Source organism: Rhipicephalus sanguineus, chromosome 2 (assembly GCF_013339695.2).
Source record: "Rhipicephalus sanguineus isolate Rsan-2018 chromosome 2, BIME_Rsan_1.4, whole genome shotgun sequence".
NCBI lineage: Eukaryota > Metazoa > Arthropoda > Arachnida > Ixodida > Ixodidae > Rhipicephalus > Rhipicephalus sanguineus.
In genome coordinates, this window is record NC_051177.1 from 22,236,011 (window position 1) to 22,257,997 (window position 21,987).

The 21,987-nt window shown below is 44.8% G+C and overlaps 1 protein-coding gene across 3 annotated transcripts in view; it reads right to left on the reverse strand.

The window, feature by feature from the left end:
- Positions 1-21,987, reverse strand: part of LOC119382504 (THO complex subunit 2) — a 112,120-nt gene that overhangs the window by 52,003 nt on the left and 38,130 nt on the right. For all 3 annotated transcript variants that reach the window (XM_037650215.2, XM_049412222.1, XM_049412221.1), the window contains exons 14-20: positions 13,379-13,463; positions 13,156-13,249; positions 10,390-10,470; positions 7,917-8,013; positions 7,711-7,828; positions 6,590-6,769; positions 2,142-2,306 (exon numbers count right to left, since the gene is read on the reverse strand). In XM_037650215.2, the coding sequence (XP_037506143.1) occupies positions 2,142-2,306; positions 6,590-6,769; positions 7,711-7,828; positions 7,917-8,013; positions 10,390-10,470; positions 13,156-13,249; positions 13,379-13,463 (820 nt within the window). The remainder of the gene's footprint in view (positions 1-2,141; positions 2,307-6,589; positions 6,770-7,710; positions 7,829-7,916; positions 8,014-10,389; positions 10,471-13,155; positions 13,250-13,378; positions 13,464-21,987) is intronic.

The following is a 21,987-nucleotide window of genomic DNA, read 5'->3' on the forward strand; positions in this document are numbered from 1 at the left end:
GAAACTGAGTTTTTTTTACCCGCCAGCTATTGACGCCCGAAAGCGAGGGGCGGACGTGTAACATGGGGTAGCCGCTTCGCTGTGGGCCGTCAGCGACGGGCCCGCTACTGACAGCTGCGTATTTGCGGCTGCTCCGACCAGGATATATGCTTTTAATAATGAGATGACATTTTTAAAAAGCAAGCAAAAAATGCCAATTGGAACCCTAGCACGTGAGCTCGAAAGGGCAGGGCCTTTTAGGGGGTATTTACCGCAGAGTGATTAAACTCGGACGTGCTGGTATAAGCAATTACGAAAAAGCTCTTCCCAATGAAGATCCATGGATAAAGTATATCTGAGGAAAAGTGTGAATGCGTTTCCACCGTTCGCGTGCTCTTCTATAAACGCGAAGCAAGGAAAATTCGATATTGTTCCATACATATACTGCTAGCGATCCCAGATTTCATTCCGCGATGTCCGGAAACAGAAGTGACAGACATTTTAGCAGCACACATGTAGTAGTTATTACTGAACATTGCTTTCCTTACGTGCCGTGCGACGCTTGAAACGAGCTATCAGCAGTGTTTCTAGAACAGACGACGTCCGCCGATGAATCGCCGTCGCACTTTCTCGCTACCGAGAGGCCTAGACGTCACGAGCCTCTGCGGAGAACGCGTTTTGCTGTCGAGCCGACTTGCAGAACAGAAGCTGCGTCGGCACCGTGCATGGCATCGTGGCTTATTCGGGACGCACGCGCGAGCGCTATTTATTCAGCGGAATAATTCTTGGTCCATGGCTGTGACTTTGGCAGCCCCAAGATCAAGCTGCACATGTTCTGACGCGCCGGCCGTGCGATTGCCGGTGATAGACGCCCCCAAACCCGAGACTTTGGCGCAGTTTGGCGCAATTTTCGTCGATATTATCAGGATGGCGCAGTAAACACAGTTTGGCGCACTTTGGCGCAGTTGGCGCAGGAGTGGAATCACTGGCCGTATTATATATTAATATAAGAGCGCCTCTGATTGGCAAACAAGCAACTAATGAAGGTAGTCATTTCTGCCAACAGCATGTACGAGCAGCGTTTGCTAGTATTGTGACATGAAAAATGGAGACATGGCTCTTGAGAAGAAACCATGTACAAGAAGCAGTCTCGAGACATTCTCCAGAATGTTTAGCTTGCATTTTGTCTTCATTTGAATAACGACTGGTGCCGCAATTAGTGTATACATACTCGTGTAAGGGCCGCACCTCCAACTTAGAAACCAAAATTTTGAAAAATAAAAAATAAAATTTAGATGCCAAGTGCACAAATTCGTGCACAAATGGCTACTAGATGGCACAAGCGACTTTTCCACCCTAGAGTTATTGTATATGCTACTTTTAGGTACCAGAGTTGTGCATAGGTCCGGCTGGCAGCCACAGATATGCGGTGAAGTCGCACTCCGTTTTTGCAGGCGACATGCCTACCGTGTCGCTGATTAACATGTCTGGAGTGTCGAAGGTCAGTGATAAATATTGGCTGCTGAATGACTAGTGTTAATTTAAATCGGTGCAGCGGTGGCGTCAAGAAATAGAAAAATTGGCATGAGCGTCAGCTTCTCCGCAATGCATGGTTGCTAGCGGCGTTTAGAAGACAGGAGCGCAACTCTGCTACCTAAAGGTAGCATATACAGTAACTCCATTCCACCCCTGTCACCCTGTCTTCATCGGTACTCTGAGATCATGTGGTGACGTGACCGTAATCACATTATTGAATCGCGAATCCCATAGATAGTACGGAACATGGCTACTTCTGGGAAGGTGCCCGTGAAATGGACTCGTCAAGGAGCAGCGAGAATGAAAGCAACTACGAACATCCATAAATAAACTAGGTAAGTATGATCACTTGGCACTGCATGCACTGTTATTTGCAACAGTCACAGCAACAATACGAGGCCTTTGTAGAAAGATATAGGCCTGACTCGTGTAAGAGCTGCACCCCATCAAGATCGTGAGACATAAGTGCAGCCCTTACATCAGTATATATGGCAATCAAGCAAATTCGGAATGTAGTGCTTCTGCAATAAGGAGGACCTCATTTTCATTTGCCATCTATGCCGCAGGACACGCTTTTCAAGAAAAGAACAATGTTGGGAAGACGAGGAGCTGCAGCGTAAACTCACAGTGATCTGGTGTCCAAACATGGGTCTTGCCAGGAAGAAAGCCACGTCTGCCTGGACGTGGAATTTAGACAGAAGCTGGTCCACTGAAGGTAGCCTGCCTGCATACTCTTCGGTGCTCAGGCTACTTGAGAGGAAGCTGCAGAACTGCACAAGCGTGTCCTGGCACTGTGAAGAGATGAGTCCAATCAAGAGATGCTCTTCTTGGACCCCAGAGTATCACAGTGTGTTGAACAAATGCTATATAACAATACGCTCCTGCAAGCCTAAGGACTGCGGATTCACAATGCACCTTGGGGGCATCACGAAGGAACTAAGAAGAAAAAACAGAATAAACACTCATCCTATGTATCCCTCTTTCTTTCCTTTATTCCCTCACGCTGGTCCTATGGAACACACACAATGATTGTGATATGATTGCATGTCTCCTCAACTTTCTTTACCTCAAAATTTATTTAACACGACATGACACATCAGAAGTGAATAGGGAGGAAATGGCACAATTTTTTTTTGTCTTTTTTTTTCGACACAACACACAAGCAGCAGCAAAACTTGGAAGTTCAGGCCCTTAACAAGCAATCCAGTCATTAGCTCACAATGACACTTTCAGTGACATTGTTAATGATTTTGCCTGTTACAAGAACTTCTTTTAAAGAACATACTCCGGATGAGTTCCCATCTGGTGTCATTTCACAATAAGAAAACTTCCCGTGGTATGGCCGGAGACATAACAAGCAAAAGCTCAAGCAAACATTTATTTCACACTGACACAACATGAATAAAATCCCAGAGGGAACCTGACTTTGCCAGCCCAACAGAGGATTGGGGAGAGTTCAGATAAATTCTATATCATTGGGAGAGGCCTTCGCCCTGCAATGGACAAAAAATAAATTAATAATGATTAGGGGTGTGCGAGTATTCGAACTTTCGAATATTTTTCAAATAGTGTTTGCTATTCCATTCAATTCGCACCGGAATTTTACAATTTGTACCTCCAGAAAATAAATATACCGTATTTACTCGCGTAATGATCGCACTCGCGTAATGATCGCACCCCTAAATTTTGTCGTCTAAATTCGATTTTTCTTTTTCCCCGCGTAATGATCGCACCCCGTACTTGCTGCATCGATATGTCGTGTGCCAAGTCTAGCCGATGATCATCGCGTTTATCATCTGTCGAATGTTGCGCTAATAACTCTTCCAAACTCGCCAAGTGAACTGCACGCACCAAACATATTCGTAATTTTTGCCCACCGTTGGCGGAAACGTGCCATTTAGGATTGCAGTAAAGGCAAATGCCGCAGTTTTCACTGAATGCCCGCCATGTGTTTTATGTCTGTGGCAGCTGAACGCGCCCATCTTTGTTTCTGTGATCTGAAAGCAGGCATCACTACGCTAATGCCGTAAATTTACTGATTGAAATGAAAGCATTCCTTATTTAGACAGAAGAGACTGTTCTGACGCGCGTGACGTACTCACAACCACCGTGACTGACGAAAAGAAGAAAAAAAAAATGCGGTCGCTTCGCTCTGTGGGCCGCCACGTTTGTTTTGCTATCCCGCACTGTTACAGCGGCGGCCGCCTGTTGGTCGACCTGTTGTCATCCCGCAGCAACAAGCTGCCGACGCATTCCCATAATTCCTGAAAAAGCCGTGTCGCCGCCATCCCAGTCGCTCGTCACGGCGTCACTCGACACCACGTTTTTTTGGCTGTGCTTTGTGATCGTCTGTTGAAGCACCGTTTCACCATGGGGCGGTATGCGAGCTTTACTGCCGCGTTCAAGCTGAAGGCGCTTGATTACGCGCTAGAGCACGGAAACCGCGCTGCCGGCAGACATTTCGGCGTCGACGAAATCCGGATCCGATATTGGAAAAAACAGCGTGAGAAGCTCATGGCTACGAACAGCACGCGCCGGGCTTTCCACGGACCCAAAATGGGCAAGTTCCCCGACATCGAAAAGGCAGTCCTCGAATACGTGAGGGACATGCGCAAAGACGGTTGTGCCGTGTCGTTAGACATGGTACGGACGCAGGCGCGCACAGTCTCCCGGAGGCTGGGAATAGCCACAAAGGACTTCCGCGCCAGTTCCGGCTGGATGACACGCTTCATGCGGCGGAATGGACTGTCGCTGAGGCGGCGGACGTCGTTGTGCCAGCGACTTCCATCCGCGTACGAAGACAAAGTGATCGATTTTCACAGGTTCGTCACGAGGATACGCCAGAAGAACGGTTTCCTGCTGTCACAGATAGGCAACGCCGACCAAAGGCCGTTGACGTTTGACATGCCTCGAAGCACTACTGTGAACGAGAAAGGTGCTCGAAGTGTGCTCGTGAAAACGTGTGGTGCGGAGAAGCAGCGGTGCACCGTGATGCTCGCAGTTACGGCAGACGGGCGGAAGCTGCCGCCGTACGTGATTCTGAAGCGGAAAACAATTCCGAAGGGAAGCTTTCCCCGTGGCATCCACATCCGCGCTCAAGCAAAAGGGTGGATGACGGCAGACCTCATGGTCGACTGGATCAAGACGGTTTGCGGGCGAAGAGCAGGAGCGCTTCTGCTTCCTTCACTTCTTGTGCTGGACAGCTTTCGGGGCCATCTCGTTGACAGTGTCCGTACCGAGCTGAAGGAGCAGCGCACGGAAATCGCAGTGATCCCTGGGGGTCTAACTTCGCTGCTACAGCCTCCGGACATGTCACTGAACAAACCGTTCAAGGACAACGTCCGGAGGCTGTACGCAGAGTGGATGGCGGTGGGCGACCACGATTTCACGCCAAGTGGCAAAATCAGGAGACCCTCCGTGGAAGTCCTCTGCTCATGGATTCTCGAAGCGTGGAGTACCATTTCCGACGAGGTGGTCGTCAAGAGCTTTAAGAAGACTGGCATTTCCAACGCGCTCGACGGGACAGAAGATGACCGTCTGTGGGACAGTGAAGACACTGCCGATTCCGACAGGGAATCATGCGGCGACGACACTAACGCCAGTGACGCTTCGGACTCAGAATGAACGTTAGGGGGTCAGAGAGTTCAAAAATAAAAGGGCAGTGTTCCATGCATGTAGCTCCTGCGTAATGCGTGCATTTTATTACAAAGGTAAGCCTTACTCTACTTTTATTTTTGGTTATGTTCATGATAGCTATCGTAAGAATTCAGATTAGTGACTTCTTTGCATTTTCGGTGCTCAGAATATTGTTTCACGGAAAATTTACCCCGCGTAATGATCGCACCCCGAAGTTGGCGTCAATTTTTTTGAAAAAAAAGTGCGATCATTATGCGTGTATATACGGTAATGGTTTATAATGACGGAAAATAAATAGAACGACGATACATCGGCGTGCAGCGTGCTTGATCTTGCATTTTGGGGCGCCGACATGCGAAACTGCTAGCCACTTCCCCCAGTGCTCTGAACGGTCGCTGTGCAACAAGCTTGGCCGAGGGGTCCGCTGCCGTTGCGATTCGTTGCTTGCGACGAAGCACATTGCAGCTTCTTCGCTTGCGCGAAAAAGCTGCAACTAGCGCGAGTTAGGCCTAGCCACGATTTTTAGCAGTAAGCTCGGTGTCGGTGTGCGTGGCCGCAGTGCCCGATGTTTCAAAGTACGTCATGCTCGATCGCGCGTACAAAGAGTTGTCCAGCCATGGTCTTCGTCACGAGGTCCGAAGTACTGACAAGCAGAACCTCTAATCGCGGGTCCCAGAGTCAGTCCGAGATGCGCATCTGCAATGTTCACGACGAGTACGGCGCACTATCGTAATCTGATGATTGGCGTTCCGCTTGCAGCTGCCAAACTAAAGCGTAATTATATTCAAAGTGATCGTTGACCCGTGAGCACAGAACGAGTGAATGTGTCACTAAGTAGCGCGATTGCCGACAACCGTGACCTCGGGACGCGCAAGCAGCAGATGATGCTCTCCCGGAGCGAGCACCGGACCAATGGCAAGGCGTGCTGGAGCAACATCGCGGACACAGCCAATGGGAGACCTCCAAACGAACTTTTGCTTTTTGTACGCTTGCTTCTGAATGGAGGGCCAGCTGAGGTGGGAAATATGAATATGGAGAAATGCTCTTTCCGACAAGCCCAAAATGGCGGCACCCGGTTGCACGATTGCGGAGCTATAATGTTTTTAGAATGTAATTTAGAATATGCTTAGGAATCCTCTGCAACATTTTTTTCCCTGTAATTTCGTTTCGAAAGTATTAGAAAAATATTTGAGAAATATTAGAAAATTATTCGATTCGATTCGCACTCAAACTTTATTATTTGAATTCGCTTCGCACTCAAAATTTTGCTATTCACACAGCTCTAATAATGATGATGTTAGGCTCCGTGTTTATAACCATATGGAGCCACTAGCACAGGGAGCAAAGATATTCCCCCCATGCGAAACAAAATTCAGTGGATGCTACCACAAGGTGCCGGTAGGTATGAACGATGTTTTTATGTGCAGCATGCCATTACCTGGTCATACAGCTTGCCGACGAGCTTCAAATGTGAGGCTTCCTGTTCCCTGTAGAGGATGCAGTTCTTCTGCTGGGCCATAAGCAGACACAGGGGAAGTGCCAAGTCCTGCTCTAGCAACGAATCCTTCAGCCGCTGCGACGACTTCTTGGTGTTTCTCAACTGGTGGAAGTAGCCTCCCTGCAAGCCAGTGCACTTCGTTCATCGAATGCCAGGCTCAGCTCAACAGCAGTATGTGAATGGCTAACCAAAATGATGTACAGTAAAATTCTGAGCAAGAACTCCCCCCCCCCCCCCACACACACACAAACACACAGCAAGTCAAAATTACCACCAGAAAAGAGGGGTGGGAGGGCTTTCCCTGAACAGCACCAAAATTCTCAAGATTGCGGCGGCAAAGTTCACCCACCAGAAAAAAAGGAGTGCACATGGATTTTCTCAGAAGCCCTCTTGCCCTCATTCCTGACATAGCACACCACAATGGCTTACAAGCAGAAGAAACACAAGAGCAATGCGATCAGATCGCGGGAAGCATGGCATGGAAGTACCTCCGATGATGAGCCTAAACAACAGCTCTAAGCAACAGGCAGAGATTTCGGACGCCTCACTTTGGCTGACTACCTCGTTATAGGTGGTACAATATTGACGTACAGATCTTGAAGGCCATGCTTTTGCTCGCAGGACCGTGAAAATTGTCATGGGTGTTTTACGCTAAGTTCTGGGTGTGCTCATTATGCAGGGAAAAAAAAATTAAATTTCGACGACCAATTTCAGGTCCAGGCGCTTAGATTGTGCCGCTACGCAAGAATGGATGGGATTCAAGCAGGCCAGTGTTCCATGAACCCGGTGCGTGATCAGGGTGCGGAGTAGAAGTGAAATTGAAATTAGCAGTGGAATTGGAGGGGGCATTTGCTTGGAATTTTATGGTATATATTTTTAAAGAATATTTAATACTGAAGCTTTACATATTACAACCACACTACGACTATGAAGCACACCTTGGTGGGCAACTTTGGATTAATTTTGATCACCTGGGATTCTTTCACAAGCACTTAAATACGCTACATTGCTTTTTAAAGCAATGAAGCCATGCAACACTGGGTATGGATGTCTCCAGTCACCTCAGCCTTGAGGAGCTCTCCTCCACACATCGCCTCCAGTTGATCTTGAGTGGCCTGCTCGGTAGACTCAATGCCAGTCATTTTCTGTACTATTTCTTTGAGTACCAGCAGGTCCAGGCTTGTGAAAGAAAGGAAGGAAGGAACAGACAAGATTGTTAATGAACAACGGCACATGCATATAAAACTCTTGCTTGAAATTGAGTTACCTTCTCTCAGCCTTCAGCTGGTTGGCCACAAGCTGAAGAAGCCCTGTCAGGTCAATGGAGTACTTCTTGAAGACAGCTCCACAGAAGCTGGCGAGGCCTGACAAACACAGGACAAAATAGTGAGCCCACAGTTTTTACACTGTTTCCTTGGCAGTGCCAGCTCCCAACAAAATACAACATTGGGGTCACTTCCGTTTTACCTTAATTTATTCCTGTTAACAGATTTTTAGAAGGTGTCAGCTACCCAAGAGCTTTAAAGAAGAAAATGAAAACGAATGTGCATTCTGTACTACACCTCAATTTAATAAGACTCAAAGTGACATATACGCAACTGTTACAAGTACGAGGTGTGTTAAAAAGTATCAAACCTTTGGTCAGCAGAAATACACTTCTTGATGAGAAGATACAAAAGCACAATTCCCTTCAAAGTAATCTCCTCAGCAATGTACGGACCTTTCCCAATGCTCCCATCATTGTTGAAAACATTTCTGGAACACATTTTTTGGAAGAGTCATCAGCCGGCCCTTCGTGTTTTGCATAGTGTCTCCTCTCAACACGAATATGTTTCCATTCAACGAAATTTTCAGCTTTGAAACAGCCAAAAGTCAGACAAAGCCAGCAAATTACAGCAATATTGTGTTTGGTGCAAAAAGCCTGAATCAGATGTGCAGAATGGGCAGATGCAATATCATGAAGCTGCAAATTTTATCTTGCCCACAGACACAGATGTTTGCATCACACAGCATCACGAAAAATTGAATGTATCCATTCAATCCTTACCCGAATCTTGTTCGTAAGTTCTATGGCCGTGAGAAGATGGAAGCTTATGATAAAAGTCCACACTTGCTCAATGACATTCTCATTTTGCTTTGTTGAAGGTCTGCCTGAATATGATTCACTTTCCACCGATACCCCTCCTATATATGAGAGGTGCTCCAAGGAATCATCGCCGAAAGCTTGTTAAATCTCACCAATGGTTTCAGCTTCGGTATCGCCAAGCTTTTGGCAAAATTTGATGCAATATCACTGTTCATGTTGCTCTGTCATGACTCATTGTACAACTTACTGGAATCCGATGAACACTCACTACACTCATGGTCCAGCAGCCACAAAAAAAATCACACATGCACACGAATATCCCCTCTGTATTTCTACCGAAGGAAGCTTCCCACACTCCATTGGTTTTCATGGGAAAAAAAGAAAAGGTTCAATAGTTTTTGAACACACCTCGTATATCATACTAATAGAACACCCTATACACCGTTAAAGAAAAAAATCTTTAAAAAGGAAAGGCAACCCCTGAGAAGCTTTGGACCATAAAACTTAATACAGTAGGACTGGCCGAGTGGCGAAGTCAGCCATTTTCTTCAATATCACTTAGATGGCCCTACAAAAAAAAAAAACTTGGTTTTTCATTTGCGGTTGAACTGTGATGGAAAACATTAACAAAGTTTATCTTTCTCTCTGCCGTCAATTATCTGTCAAAATCAATTTTTACAACCATGAGTGCTTTACAACAGAGGATGAGAACTAAACAAAGCCTGAAATGTGCCCATGAAGCACCCCTTGAGGTTGTTGAAAACACACATCCTGCGGAAAGCTGACACAGCTATGAACTGCTCAGCCAAATATTGAAGTCCTGTGCATCACGTAAAGGCTGCAAGCGGAGCACGAAGTTGCTGTTTTCTCAGGCACACTCTTTTCAAACAGAGGCCGGTTCTCACTCTCGTCGGTGGGCGGAGCGCCTGCCGGTTGACGTCGCGTATCTGCTTCTTTGCATCGCAAAACACATAGCATCCTCATTGGCTGAAAGCCGACATATATTGAGAGCGGCGTTCAGATCAGATGCGCTTCTTGCCACTGGGTGCCGCCTCTTGGCGCCGCATTCCTCAGCCTGCTGACTTCACACGGTAGCCACACTCGCGCACGCAAATCACAGCGGGAGAGTAATCACGTTTCATGACGCGCGCTGACGTAACTTCTTTCCCTCGGGCCATCCCTCACTGTGTAGCTTCCAGTGCGCTCGTTGGGACGAGAAAGGAGAGAAAGCGCTGAGAACGTGCGCTAAACCCTTGTAACTCCGCTCGTTCTCGACGGATTCGAGAAATTTTTGCAGCAATCGATTCGGGAGGCAGTAAACTCCGATACTGAGGTCATTAGATCATTACTTAGAAAATTGGTTCATGACCCCTTTAAAAGGAAAATAGATACAGCAGTTGGCAGGTAACTTTTTGAAAAGTGACATAAATGCCTAAACAGAGTGGACAAAAATATTTCCAGTCAAAATCATGTCTGTTCGTCACAGTTCATCAACAGTGGTTGCCACTATGGTCTTTACCTAGGCTTAAGGAACACAGGTATTACATTATCTACGTAAAATTTTCACGATAAATGAGCAAGCATAACGACACCTTGCTGATGTGCAAGTTTAACGAATAGGCCAAGGCATTTTATACACAGTTGGCAAACTTACTCTGCAACCACATTGAGATGCTGGTGCCGTCATGCTTCATACGATCCTTTTCAGGCGAGGAAAGAGCCTCAATAACACAGTCTGGGAGACACGTACCGTCAAGGAAAGCCACTTATAACAATGTGTTTACCTAAAGTACCATATTTATTACATATCCGCATGTAAGCCAACCCTACTATACATATTGCCAGTCCAAATTTGCGCATGACAAGGTAAAAATATTGCAATTATTTTAACCTAAACACATCTTTCATTTCATGCCCGTGCCATGCAAGTTGGGAAAGACATTTTTAGGCAAGAAAGAAGAAAGACATTGGTATTTCTGCATTTTCTCATGTTCAAAAAAATAGGGAAGGGTGCAGTGCTTAGATAAAATGCTTAGAGAAATGTGGCAACAACATCCTGAATACAGCTCAACCAATCACAGGCACTAAAGGGAAAAAACAAACCAACATACAAGATGAGTCATTTGTAACAAAAAACAAATGCTCTTGGCTTTCCTTTATTTTTAGTTTTAGGCAACCGTACAAAACAGTGTGCATGAAAGAGTGGCACTGAATTGGATTGCAAATGTTGCCAGTGACCCCTACATGAAGCAGATGCCACTGATTCTTTCAATTCAAGAACTTTCTTAGACCTCACACTTCGGTGGCTTTCAATGGTCCACTTATGCATATCAGCTTGCAACATCCCATTAAATGAATATATCAGCCTGCACTCAAGCAAAAAATGCATGATTAAGTGAGTATACACGGCCAGATAATATGACTTAACGTCAACAAAACTGTTAAAGCTACCTGAAATCCACTTTCAAACTTGTTATATACCTTTTTATTTATTTGTTTATTTATTTATTTATTTACATATACTGCGCCCTAGTGCAGGGCTATAGCAGGAGTGAAAAAGGTATACAGAACTAACACAGAGAGGAAAAAAAACAACAAAAAAGCTGAAGTATATTACAGCAATGCCTAGGAAACCAGCATCAATGAAACCTTTTAATGGTAGTGAACGAATACTGACCGGCAGAGAATTCCAGAGGTCTATTGTACGTGGGAAAAAACTAAATCTGAATGTGTTAGTACGAGCAAATAAAGGCTTTATGTTGAAGCTGTGGGAGCTGCGGATGCAAGTTTCTTTCATAAATGTGATGTATTTACCACTAAAAATGCAGGGGCGGACTTGATAACTGCATATAATAGTTTTAACGATTCGATGAGATAACGAGAATGTAACGGTGCAATATAAAGTGATTGCAGAGCCTGTGTTGGTGAGAAGTTGCGGCTGTAGTTACGGCAGATAAAGCAGATGGCTTTACGTTGAACGCTATCAAGGATTTTTAGGTCACATTGTTTGTACGGGTACCAAACGACAGATGCGTATTCTAGAATAGGGCGAATCAACGTTTTATACAGAAGTAGTTTGGTATCGCGAGGGGTTTTAGCCTAAGTAAGGCGCAAATAACCAAATTTTTTTAGAGCTTTCCCACTGATATATTTGATGTGGTTAGTCCAGGAAAGGTTTTTTGTTAGAATGACACCCAAATATTTATACTGTGACACTCTAAGTTGTATACCACCCAGACAGTAATCAAACGAAAACGGGTTTTGTCCATTGGTAAATGCCATGACGACTGTTTTAATGCAATTGACATTCGTTCGCCATGTTTTTCATCAAGCACTGTCTTTTAGACAGGGAAGTAGAGCACCCAGTAAGGAAAGGAGCCTAAGTAGGAACACTCAATTACAGAGAACCCAATGATGGGATAGGCACTAATAATTACGATTTTTGGATCTTCCATTTTTAAAACGTGTAACTAAATGAGCTCGTGTGCTACCTCGCTGAAGCAACAGTTTTGAGAGAAGTGTTCATCGGCTCAGAATCACAACTGATTGCCCTGTGGACAATGTAGTGCTGTAGAAGCATTTAAACCAAATGAGATGTTGCCTCTATCTGGGGAGCCTCATTGGCTGGAACCTCACAACTTATCAACTCTGTCTGTTGCATAAATCAGCAGCTTTGCAGAACTGAAGAAGACTGCAATGTCAAAGTTATTCAATATAGCATATCAAGCTTTACACAGAGCACATAATGATAATGGTAATTTTGCAAGCAATGAAAGTTCTGCCACACAAGCACTTTCACAGCTTGTTGTTAATAAAATGCGATAAATGCAGCTAGACGTGAGTGAACTCAAAATTAAAGGGGCCACGCTACGGTCATACAAATTTTGGTTTTCAGCGAAAAAAAAGAAGCAGAGGGTCTACTGTGCCTGTACACATGAAAAAATGAACTGTAAAAGAATATTTTAGTGCAAAATGAGCCCTAGAAGTCGCTGGCTATAAACCCCGCCTATCACCGGCAACCGCCATTTTGTCCATGGCATGTGTGACGTCATGTGCTGCATGTAGCAGAGTTGTCTTCTACCAAAGTTTCAGCCGCTGAAAATTGTTCAATTTAAATGCTGAGCTGAAGAAAGCTGAAATAGCTCCACTGCCCGCGCAGCTGACCACAGTACGAAATCATTTGCCGGTATGCAGACACTCACCAAGCAAGCAGCTTGTTAAGCCACGGCTTGCGAGTGTGCCAGTGTTGCTGGACTCTCGGGCCACTCGTGTGTTTACAAAAATATTCAATTATAAATTAAGTGCTCGATCAAATGCGCTAAAATTTCGCCCACATAACACTGATTCTGATCGAAAATTGGCTGTCATGGCCCATTTAAATGTTTAGCTGAACAAGGAATGGACCGGCATTCAAGGATACAGGCAAGGACATCATAGGACAGCATGGTGAGGTACTTGAGTGAGTCCACCACTGGCACAATAAGGTTGTCCCAAGTCTGGATCTGGGACAGGATCTGCATTGCAGGCACAGTGAAGCACATGGAACTCAAACTGAGGAGATAAGGCCACCAAACTCACTTGGCAAGCAAAAAGAACACACAGTCTTATGATCCAGACTGTGCTCAAGCTCGTCCAATACTCACGTAGTCAAAGAGGAAACAGGGATTACTGTGGCTCAGCTTCCCTATCTGACGGCCTGAGGGCTTCACATTCTCTTTACTTAGACGCCTGAGGAACAAAACACAATGCCACAATGAGGCAGTTTCAACAAAATACTGGCACAGCTCCAAGGGTCATTCATTCCTACATAACTCAAGGGACAACTTCGATGGGCAATGAGTGCAAGAATCAAAACATTCTCCACAGAGGTGCTCCTACAGGTTGTTTAACATACCCAACTAGGCCCCACTAGCATACAATGCCTTCTTCTCACCCAATAATATCAACTGCTAAGTCGCATCTGTTAATACACGCCAACATGAGACACTGCCAAAGCTGTCATGCTACCAGTCACTTTGTTTTGGCTGTGCAATGGCCATAATTCTGCGATCTCAGAAATAAGCTAACTTATTGCTCCAAATGTAATTATTGCAATAATACAGCATACATAAGCATGAGATACTTGCAGGCATGCCACTGCAGACCATTTCCATCAGGAAAACCTCCCAGTTTCAACATCGCCTAATAGTCCCTGTCCAGCCATCCTAACATGATTCTAGGGACACTAGAGGCAAATATTAAGTCGGCGTTGATTGTTGAAATAGCGGTCCAGAAACCTCGTAGTGCTACTTTTGTGCCAAGGAAGTGCTTATTTTGAAATAAAATCACGTTTTAGTGGTCCGCATCGCGTTAGCGCGCTTCAAATCACCCGCCTGAAAGCGGCCTTTCCGACGTCACTTTTGCCATGCCCAACGTTGCCCGCCTTTACGGCGCGGCGGCGTGCACCATTTGGGCATCCGGCACCATCACATGCATGTGGTATTTTTTGTCGAACTTTCTGTCAGAGCGACTTTCACGAGCGTGCAAAACACATGCTGCAGTACGCGATACCGAAACTACCACTGAGACGCGACTGCGTGAGCGAATCCGGGCGCCGGGTGCAGCGCAGTTCGGCGAAAACGGAATCTTTGAACCACGCGCGCCATTCCCCATGGCAACGCCAACGAGGTTCCTTTTTCCATGAATCAAACAGAAACGAATGAGTAGCATTTTATTAAGTCTCTTGATGCACAGAAGGCTCTTTTTTATTGCAGCTAGTATGATTACTAGTGATTAATCGTAGTTGGACGCTCTCACATCACTGCGATCAGTTCCAAAATGTCCCACTTGTGGCGCTGATTGTGCGATACGTTTGTGCAATCGCCGTTTTAGACGTTGTCATACACTGAGCTTTCACTGTGACATAAATTGTTATTTGCCTTTAGTGTCCCTTTCACTGACTTGAAGGCACATTGTATGTTTTAGCCAACACATTCTCATCTTTGGCTTTACTGAAGTCATCTCTCCTGCACAGAAGCATTATTTGAAAGTCTTCAAAATGAAATTAGTTCTGAGGCAGACATCAAGCCAAGCTAGGCATCTGTATTACGCAACTGGTATCCCTAAAAATTACTTCTGTTAGGAGGAGTAAGCACAAAATTGTAACGGAATGCCACTTCCTTTCCTGCAATGTAGAGGAAATGCTTAAACTACGTTTTTGTGCATTATGCATGTGTCAAAAGCAATTAGCATGTTCCCTGTGCCCATTAGTGGTCTTAAGAATTACACCAAATCCTCTCTTATTGTGCTTCATTCATTACACAAGCAGCACATCTGTTCAGAACACTAATGTATACACATTAGTTGCAAATAAATTCATTTCTGGGATTGCTGGCCGATTGTTCTTGAAAACAGAGTATCTTTTCGTTCTGCACAATCTCAGCCATCAACCTGATTGAATTATTGCCATAATTGTTCCTACAGCTAAACCACAGAATGCACACAATGTGTAGGTCATTAAATAGTTAGACACAAGCCACAGTACCACACTGCCAGGTATGGCCTGTGGACCTTTTCCACCATAATGTCTCCCATTGCAGCAAGACTGAGCGATTACCCACTCAAAAGAGCACTGCAGAATAGGCATCAAGTGCACTGTGTACTCAGTGCAGCGCTCCTAAATGTAGACGCTTTTTCGTCTTAAAGGAAATGTCTACAGTGTGCTACTTGTAAATATCTTGCCCTTCCAAAGTTGTCCAGTTTTACATACTTTTGTGCGTAGCACAACCAGCACATAGACACAAGAAACACACACATGGTGCTCCTCAGTGTCAATGTACTAGTTAGACTATGCTGAAAAACCTTCATGACAGCATAATAAGCCAAAACCTCAACACTGATTATTATATGTTTGACAGAAGAAGGCCTTTTTCAACATGAATTTATGATGGGCTACACTCTTCTAAACTCTTCTAACTGCAAACTTCACCTAAAAGTACAAACAAAACAGCTTGTTGTTTCATAATGCACTGAACACATCTTATGCATCTTTTTAAATTATTCTGGAGTACAGTTGGGAATATGACCAGCACAAAAAAGGCATAAGGTCATAAGCTCCGAGACCAGCAATATATATGTAAGTGCAAAGTGGTCCAACAACAGTTTAAAATCACAGAACAGATCTCATGATACCTGTAAGCATTTAATGCTTGATACACTTAATACATTGGCATTCAAGCTTTAGACAGGGTACAACTTGTATTGCTAAATGCACCTACCAAAAGCCTGAGAAAGTTCTCAATGTATGCTTCTGCTACTGCTTGTCAAGACTATTATGATAAAAGGAACTCTGTAAACATAGCTAATATTACAAAACAGGAAAACACAGCACTAAATTGGCAAAAACTGGCACAATCACTTAGCGCAGCTGTTGCAGAATTCAAATTATGGGCTTCAAGATCATTTTGCCATTACTTCAAACTGTGTAATTAAGACTACAGCAATGGCAAGTCCTAGTTATAACAAGCACCATCTGCACTATTTCACATTCCAATGTGCACTTCCAAAACTTTATAGTGACAGCTAGCAAAACAACAGCGAAAGAGTGGCTTTCATGCAACCTATCTCGTTTTACAGTATTTTTTGATGTTGCACTAGGTTCAAATTGAAGGTAAAGACTCTCATAATGGCCTTTAACAGGGTTCGTACAGGTTTCGAAGGCAAAAATTAAAGGGTTTTCATGGACTGTAGTCTTCATTTCCAAGGGGTTTCAAGGGCCTGTATGCATTCCATTTTGAAAATAGGGCCATTTGCAATAAACCTGAACAGGTGCAATCGGCAAACCCTTGCACACAAACCATGTGCCCCCATCTCTGCCCTATTGCCCCTCGAGTTGTCACACAGTCTATGTAAGTTACCTTACACATCAGCAACTCTCCTCCCCACCTGCCACAAGCACCGCACAGTGTGACCTATGGGATCTTGAGTCACCTTCTGCAACGTCATTTCACTACACATACAATGCTATAATGCGCTCAAAGCTTCAAAGCACTACAATATCTTTACTTAAAGAGGCCATGAAAAGACTCACATGAACTAGGGTTTCATACCAATGCAGTTCCAAACCCATTTGCTCACTAAAGTTACAAAATGATGTCGGCTGTAAAATAACTACATCGGTTGTTTCTGCCAACTATCCATGCACCAAAAAGATGCAAAAGCAGTTGTAGTGCACTCTTGGACCTTCAAAAGTGCCTGTGCTCCACACCCCAAAGGGAGTCTTTATGAATGTGCGTGTACATTCGCCCTACTTTTCATTTACCAGACAACCACTGCTGCACATCTGCTATCTCTTAACAGGTGCACCGACTCTTAATTATGTATCATTATCATCTAGTCTTGCTTTTCCTTCTACACACATGTCAGCTGCACACTGCTAGGCAGAGACAGCAATACTTTGGAGATGTGGAGTTCAAAATTGCATATTTAAAATGCATATATGTGCTTTATAGGCTACTCAGTGTTAGGCACTGAAGCTTACCAAAACTGTGTGCTCATTGTGCCCCCAATGTCTGCTCTACTTCCACAAGTCTAGATAGATGGACACAGCTGTATTTGTCACTGGCTAGGGACAAGCCTAGGTGTGAGGCAAACCACTAAGCCAGGATGATTTACATGTTGCCCTTAAAAGGGTACTGGCACGAAAACTTTCAGCTGTCTTCTTTGGCGTCAAATGAAAGCCCAAGGCCTCAAGAACCAAGAAAATGTACTGGTAAGCATGAGTGCAACCAGAAAACATTACAACGTATTTTTAAAAACTAGTATCAGTTCCTACTGTACTCGACATTACAACACAGTACGAGCTTCTCATCGTATGCTCGCACAAGATATCATGACATTTTCACAGCCACTCCGCTCCGTGGCTCTGTTGGTGATGCAAAAGCAGCCGTTTTATATGATCTGGTACCTGAAATCATCATAACTAGCCATACTTATGCATGAAATCACCAGAAGTGCAGCCTGATGTCCCACTAGTGTTAATGTCAATAGGTTCATCATGTCAAAATAAAATATCAGCATTTCCTGAGCTTTACACTTGCTCAGAGCAGCCTCTGTATAAGGGAGATTTGTGTGGCAAAGTCAACTCAGCTTCAAAAATTGGTGTCAGTACTCCTTTAAAGGGACCATGCAAAACTTTTTCAGCATGGTCAGAAAACGCTGCCGATCGGTAGTTAAAGGGACCCTGAAACGGTTTTGATGATTTTGTATAACGCACTGAACCGGTAAAGCAAGTCCTAAGAATCAATTGAAGACCAATTTAAGCTCTCTGCGTCAACTGTGTAATTTATTACAAGACTTTAAACATGTGAATCGCTACAGAACGCAGCAGCTCAGCCAAACGAGTTTTCAACTTCTCGCACCTTTCACAAGTAGAATTGTTCCAATACACGTAGCACCCAGCGACCGATCTGTGGTGCGATCTTGTACGCATTCCAAATAAGCACGGAGGCGTGGCGTTACATCCAGCCGCAGATGAATGGCTAATGTGAACTGCGACAGACGTCACGGCCCTGCATTGACCAATCACGTGCGGCTGGATGTAACACCACGCCTCCATGCTTATTTTGGAACGCGTACAAGATCGCACCACTGATTGGATATGTCCAATCCATGTTACTGAACCCCCTGTGGGCAGCGAGCGTCGTCTGCCTGTGTTACAACATGCTCCATGTTGACGTGGGCTGAGCGACAGTATTCATCTCGAGATTTCTTTTCTTGAACACAATGAATTGCCCTAGCTATGTTGTGTACCACATATCTAGCAAATGGCGACTTGTAAAGCTGTGACATTGTGTAATGTTTGTGAGGCATCCGGCGAGCGGAATCACTTCAGCTGGTCGCTGCAATGAGCGTCACACTCTCGCTATCCGGTCAACGCCACGATCCACGTGTCTGCGGCTGTAACTTCACTCCTGAAGACACAACCACATTGCCAGAGTTTACGCTTATCGGTGATCGTTCTCGAATTCTTTTTGTGTGTGCGCATGCTTCTGCAGGTTGTTGCCATACAGGAGAATAAAATAAGATCGGATGGTAGTGTGGCGGCACCTGTCGGAGCAGATATCAACCATTCCGTGAGCTTCGTCTCTGTTGCCAGAGGGCATGCTGCCGAGCGCACTGGGCCATGGCCTCCGAGATTGCGCGCAACCTGTTGGCGCACAATATTGGAGGCCATGACTGGGCGAAGCTCAAACCGTCGAGTGCCCTCATGAGAGCGCTGCAATCGCCATTGATGCCAGCGTGTCTCATGAGTTGAGGAGGCAAGGCAGTGGTGAGGAGGAGGGTATAGATATAATTGTCCGTAGCAGCCATGGTACACGGTGCGCCGCTTAATTTGTGGTGTAAATGATTTGATGATGATCTAGCCTAAACGCGGACAAAACTTCAAAAAACCGTTTAAGGGTCCCTTTAAGGCTCCTGACAACACACGAGCCAAACAATATAGCGCAGCACGCAACCTCGAAATTACAATTAATCCTCAAAGACAGCTAGAAATCTTTCCCTCTTCCCTTGACAAATGATGCCATAAACCCAAATAACTGCACCATAAACAAAAAGTCCCCGACCAATGTCTGATTTGAACATCATCAGCTGCATAGTTATCGTGGCCACTGCAGGACGCCACTACGTGCCCGCGTGCATGTTTGCGATTACATTGAAAGTAATAATAATAATAATAATATCTGGGGTTTAACATCCCAAAACCACGATATAATTATGAGGGACGCTGCAGTGGAGGGCTCCAGAAATTTCGAGCACATGCTGCGTGAGGCAGCATGCTGCAAAAGCTGTTATGCAAGTATAGCAAATTACTCATAAGGTTATCGTTCAAAGTACCACGGTATAGTCATTTTGGCTCATCAGAGGTCAAGTTGGCAAAAACTGGTCATAAAATAAGGTTACAGTTTACTGCAGCAGGTAGTGCAGTGAAGTAGGCCTACAGAATGATGACTCTACAAAGAAACATCGACCCAGGTTATTTAAGGGGTCCTGAACCATCATGCTTGGTGAAAAAATACATACTGTGGAAAGTAGACAGTGATGTCAACAGCTTAGCCAAATCTTTCAGTCATGCTTGGCAAGGAGAGTTTACAAGTGAAGCACGAAATTGCTACTTTCTCAACTGTTCTCTCTTCATATAAAGGCCCGTCCTCACTCTCTTAGGAGCTGCCAGCACTAGCTCTAGTTCTTCATAGGGCCGATTGCTACTATTTCAATCAGGTGTTTGGATCAAATGCGCTTCTTGCCACCAGGTCCTGCCACATGCTGGCGCTGTGCTCTATAGTGCGCTAAAATTACACAGTAACAACGCTAGCATGCACCGGAGCCAGACTGGGAGTGAGCGAAAAGCATATCATGAAGCACGGTCAAGTTTATGGTGCGCTGACATAGCTTCTTGCCTCTTTATCATGTCCCATTGTGTAGCTTCGAGCATGCTTGTTCGGACAAAAGAGAAAAAGCACTTAAAAGTGTGCGACAAATCTCTGGAACTTCGCTCGTTCTTGAGGGCTTTGAAAAAGTTTTGTGACAATTAGTGAGGCAATAAAATCCGACACAGAGGTGACTCAATGAGAACTTTAAAGTGCTTCAGGATCCCTTTAGTAACTTACACCAACCAATTCCCTTACTTTATTTTTTTTTAACAGCAAGCATTTGTCTTTGCAACGCTCAGCATTGATCTAATCTACTTTGCATCTTTTATCACGAGACCCTACACTCTGCACTAATCACCCTAATCACCCACAAGAGGGTCAAAACAGGCAACAATCAAGGTACCCACATAAACGATACTGAAAGCTCTTTGCCCTCAATTATGTACACCTACTTAATGTTATCCCCATTCTCTCATTAATGTTTTGCACTACATCCACAGTAATGAGTGCAATGTTCCACGACCTCATTCAGTTTCACAGAGAGTCCCATTTAACTTAGCTCACCTTTAAAATGTGTATCATAAGTTTATTTCTTGCCCAAGGAAAATATAGTGCTTTTTTTTATTTCGCCAAGCATGCACGACCCTCTTAAATTTAAAACAAACAAAATATGCTTCTCTTAAAAAAAACGTGGCAATGTCTGAGAGAAGCAAAAGTCAGTCAACACAATAGCTGCAAAGTCGTCATCTACTCAAAAGCCAACCTGTGAGTGCCAGCCTTGTTTAACTGCAACTGGCCATTCACTAGCCCTAGTTCCAGGACGTGGCACTTACTATTGAAAAGAGCCAGTAATATGCATAGTATAACTGCAGCCAAATTTTCTAGGACTCCGCTATGCAGGGTGTTTGTCAAAACAAAACAAACCAACTGCAAGCTTGTATGCAGACTGTCTAGATGGTTTCCTGCTGCATCCACACTGCTCCAATGATCTGAAGAGGATGATGAACCAGGTGTTTCAAAGCCACAACATACAGCAGTCACTGCTATGCAACCACTCATGCTCCTAGTAGCTTCTTCCTTTTTTTAAACGGCTGAATTAATTTCAGTACACAACTGGTCGCTGGAAATCAATGTGGCTACAGAAGAGCACACAACACTGTGCATTACTTACAAGCTTGGGTGCCCTGCCACACTTCTGAAATGGGATATAAAATCTCAAAATCTAGAGCTATGCACCTCCTCAAATTTCCACACTGCTGTAGTGGACGACTAGTATTTGCCATCCTGACATCTACAATAAATGACACTAATCTCAACAGCGACATATGCAGCCCATTATGCTCCTGAAGATGTACTATTGCGCTCAGTATGAACTACATCATGCGAGCGCGTGGCCGAGCGCTCTGCAAGGTTGTAAAGAGGCGCCGATCATGCCATATTTCCGAATTATCGGGAGAGATTTTGGCTGTCTCTGCGAGTGCGCATCGCCTCCACTTGCTTTCACCCTCACCCTCGTTTTGAGCTGCGGTGACATCAGCTTCGAAAATGACAGCTTCGAGGGTGAAAGCAAGCGAGGGCGGGTGATGCGCGCTCGCACGAGCAGCCAAACTCTCTCCCGATAACTCGAAAATATGGCATGATCGGCGCCACTGTATTACCTTGCAGAGCGCTCGCATGACGTAGCTCATACTGAGCGCGATAGTACATTACCATGTAAAAGAAAGCCTCAATGCTGCGAACAGCACATGTGCCTGAATGCACTGTAAAAAATGCTAACGTTCTGTTCCTGGCCTAAATTATGCAAGTCACCACTGATATGACACAGTCTGTCACTATTCCTG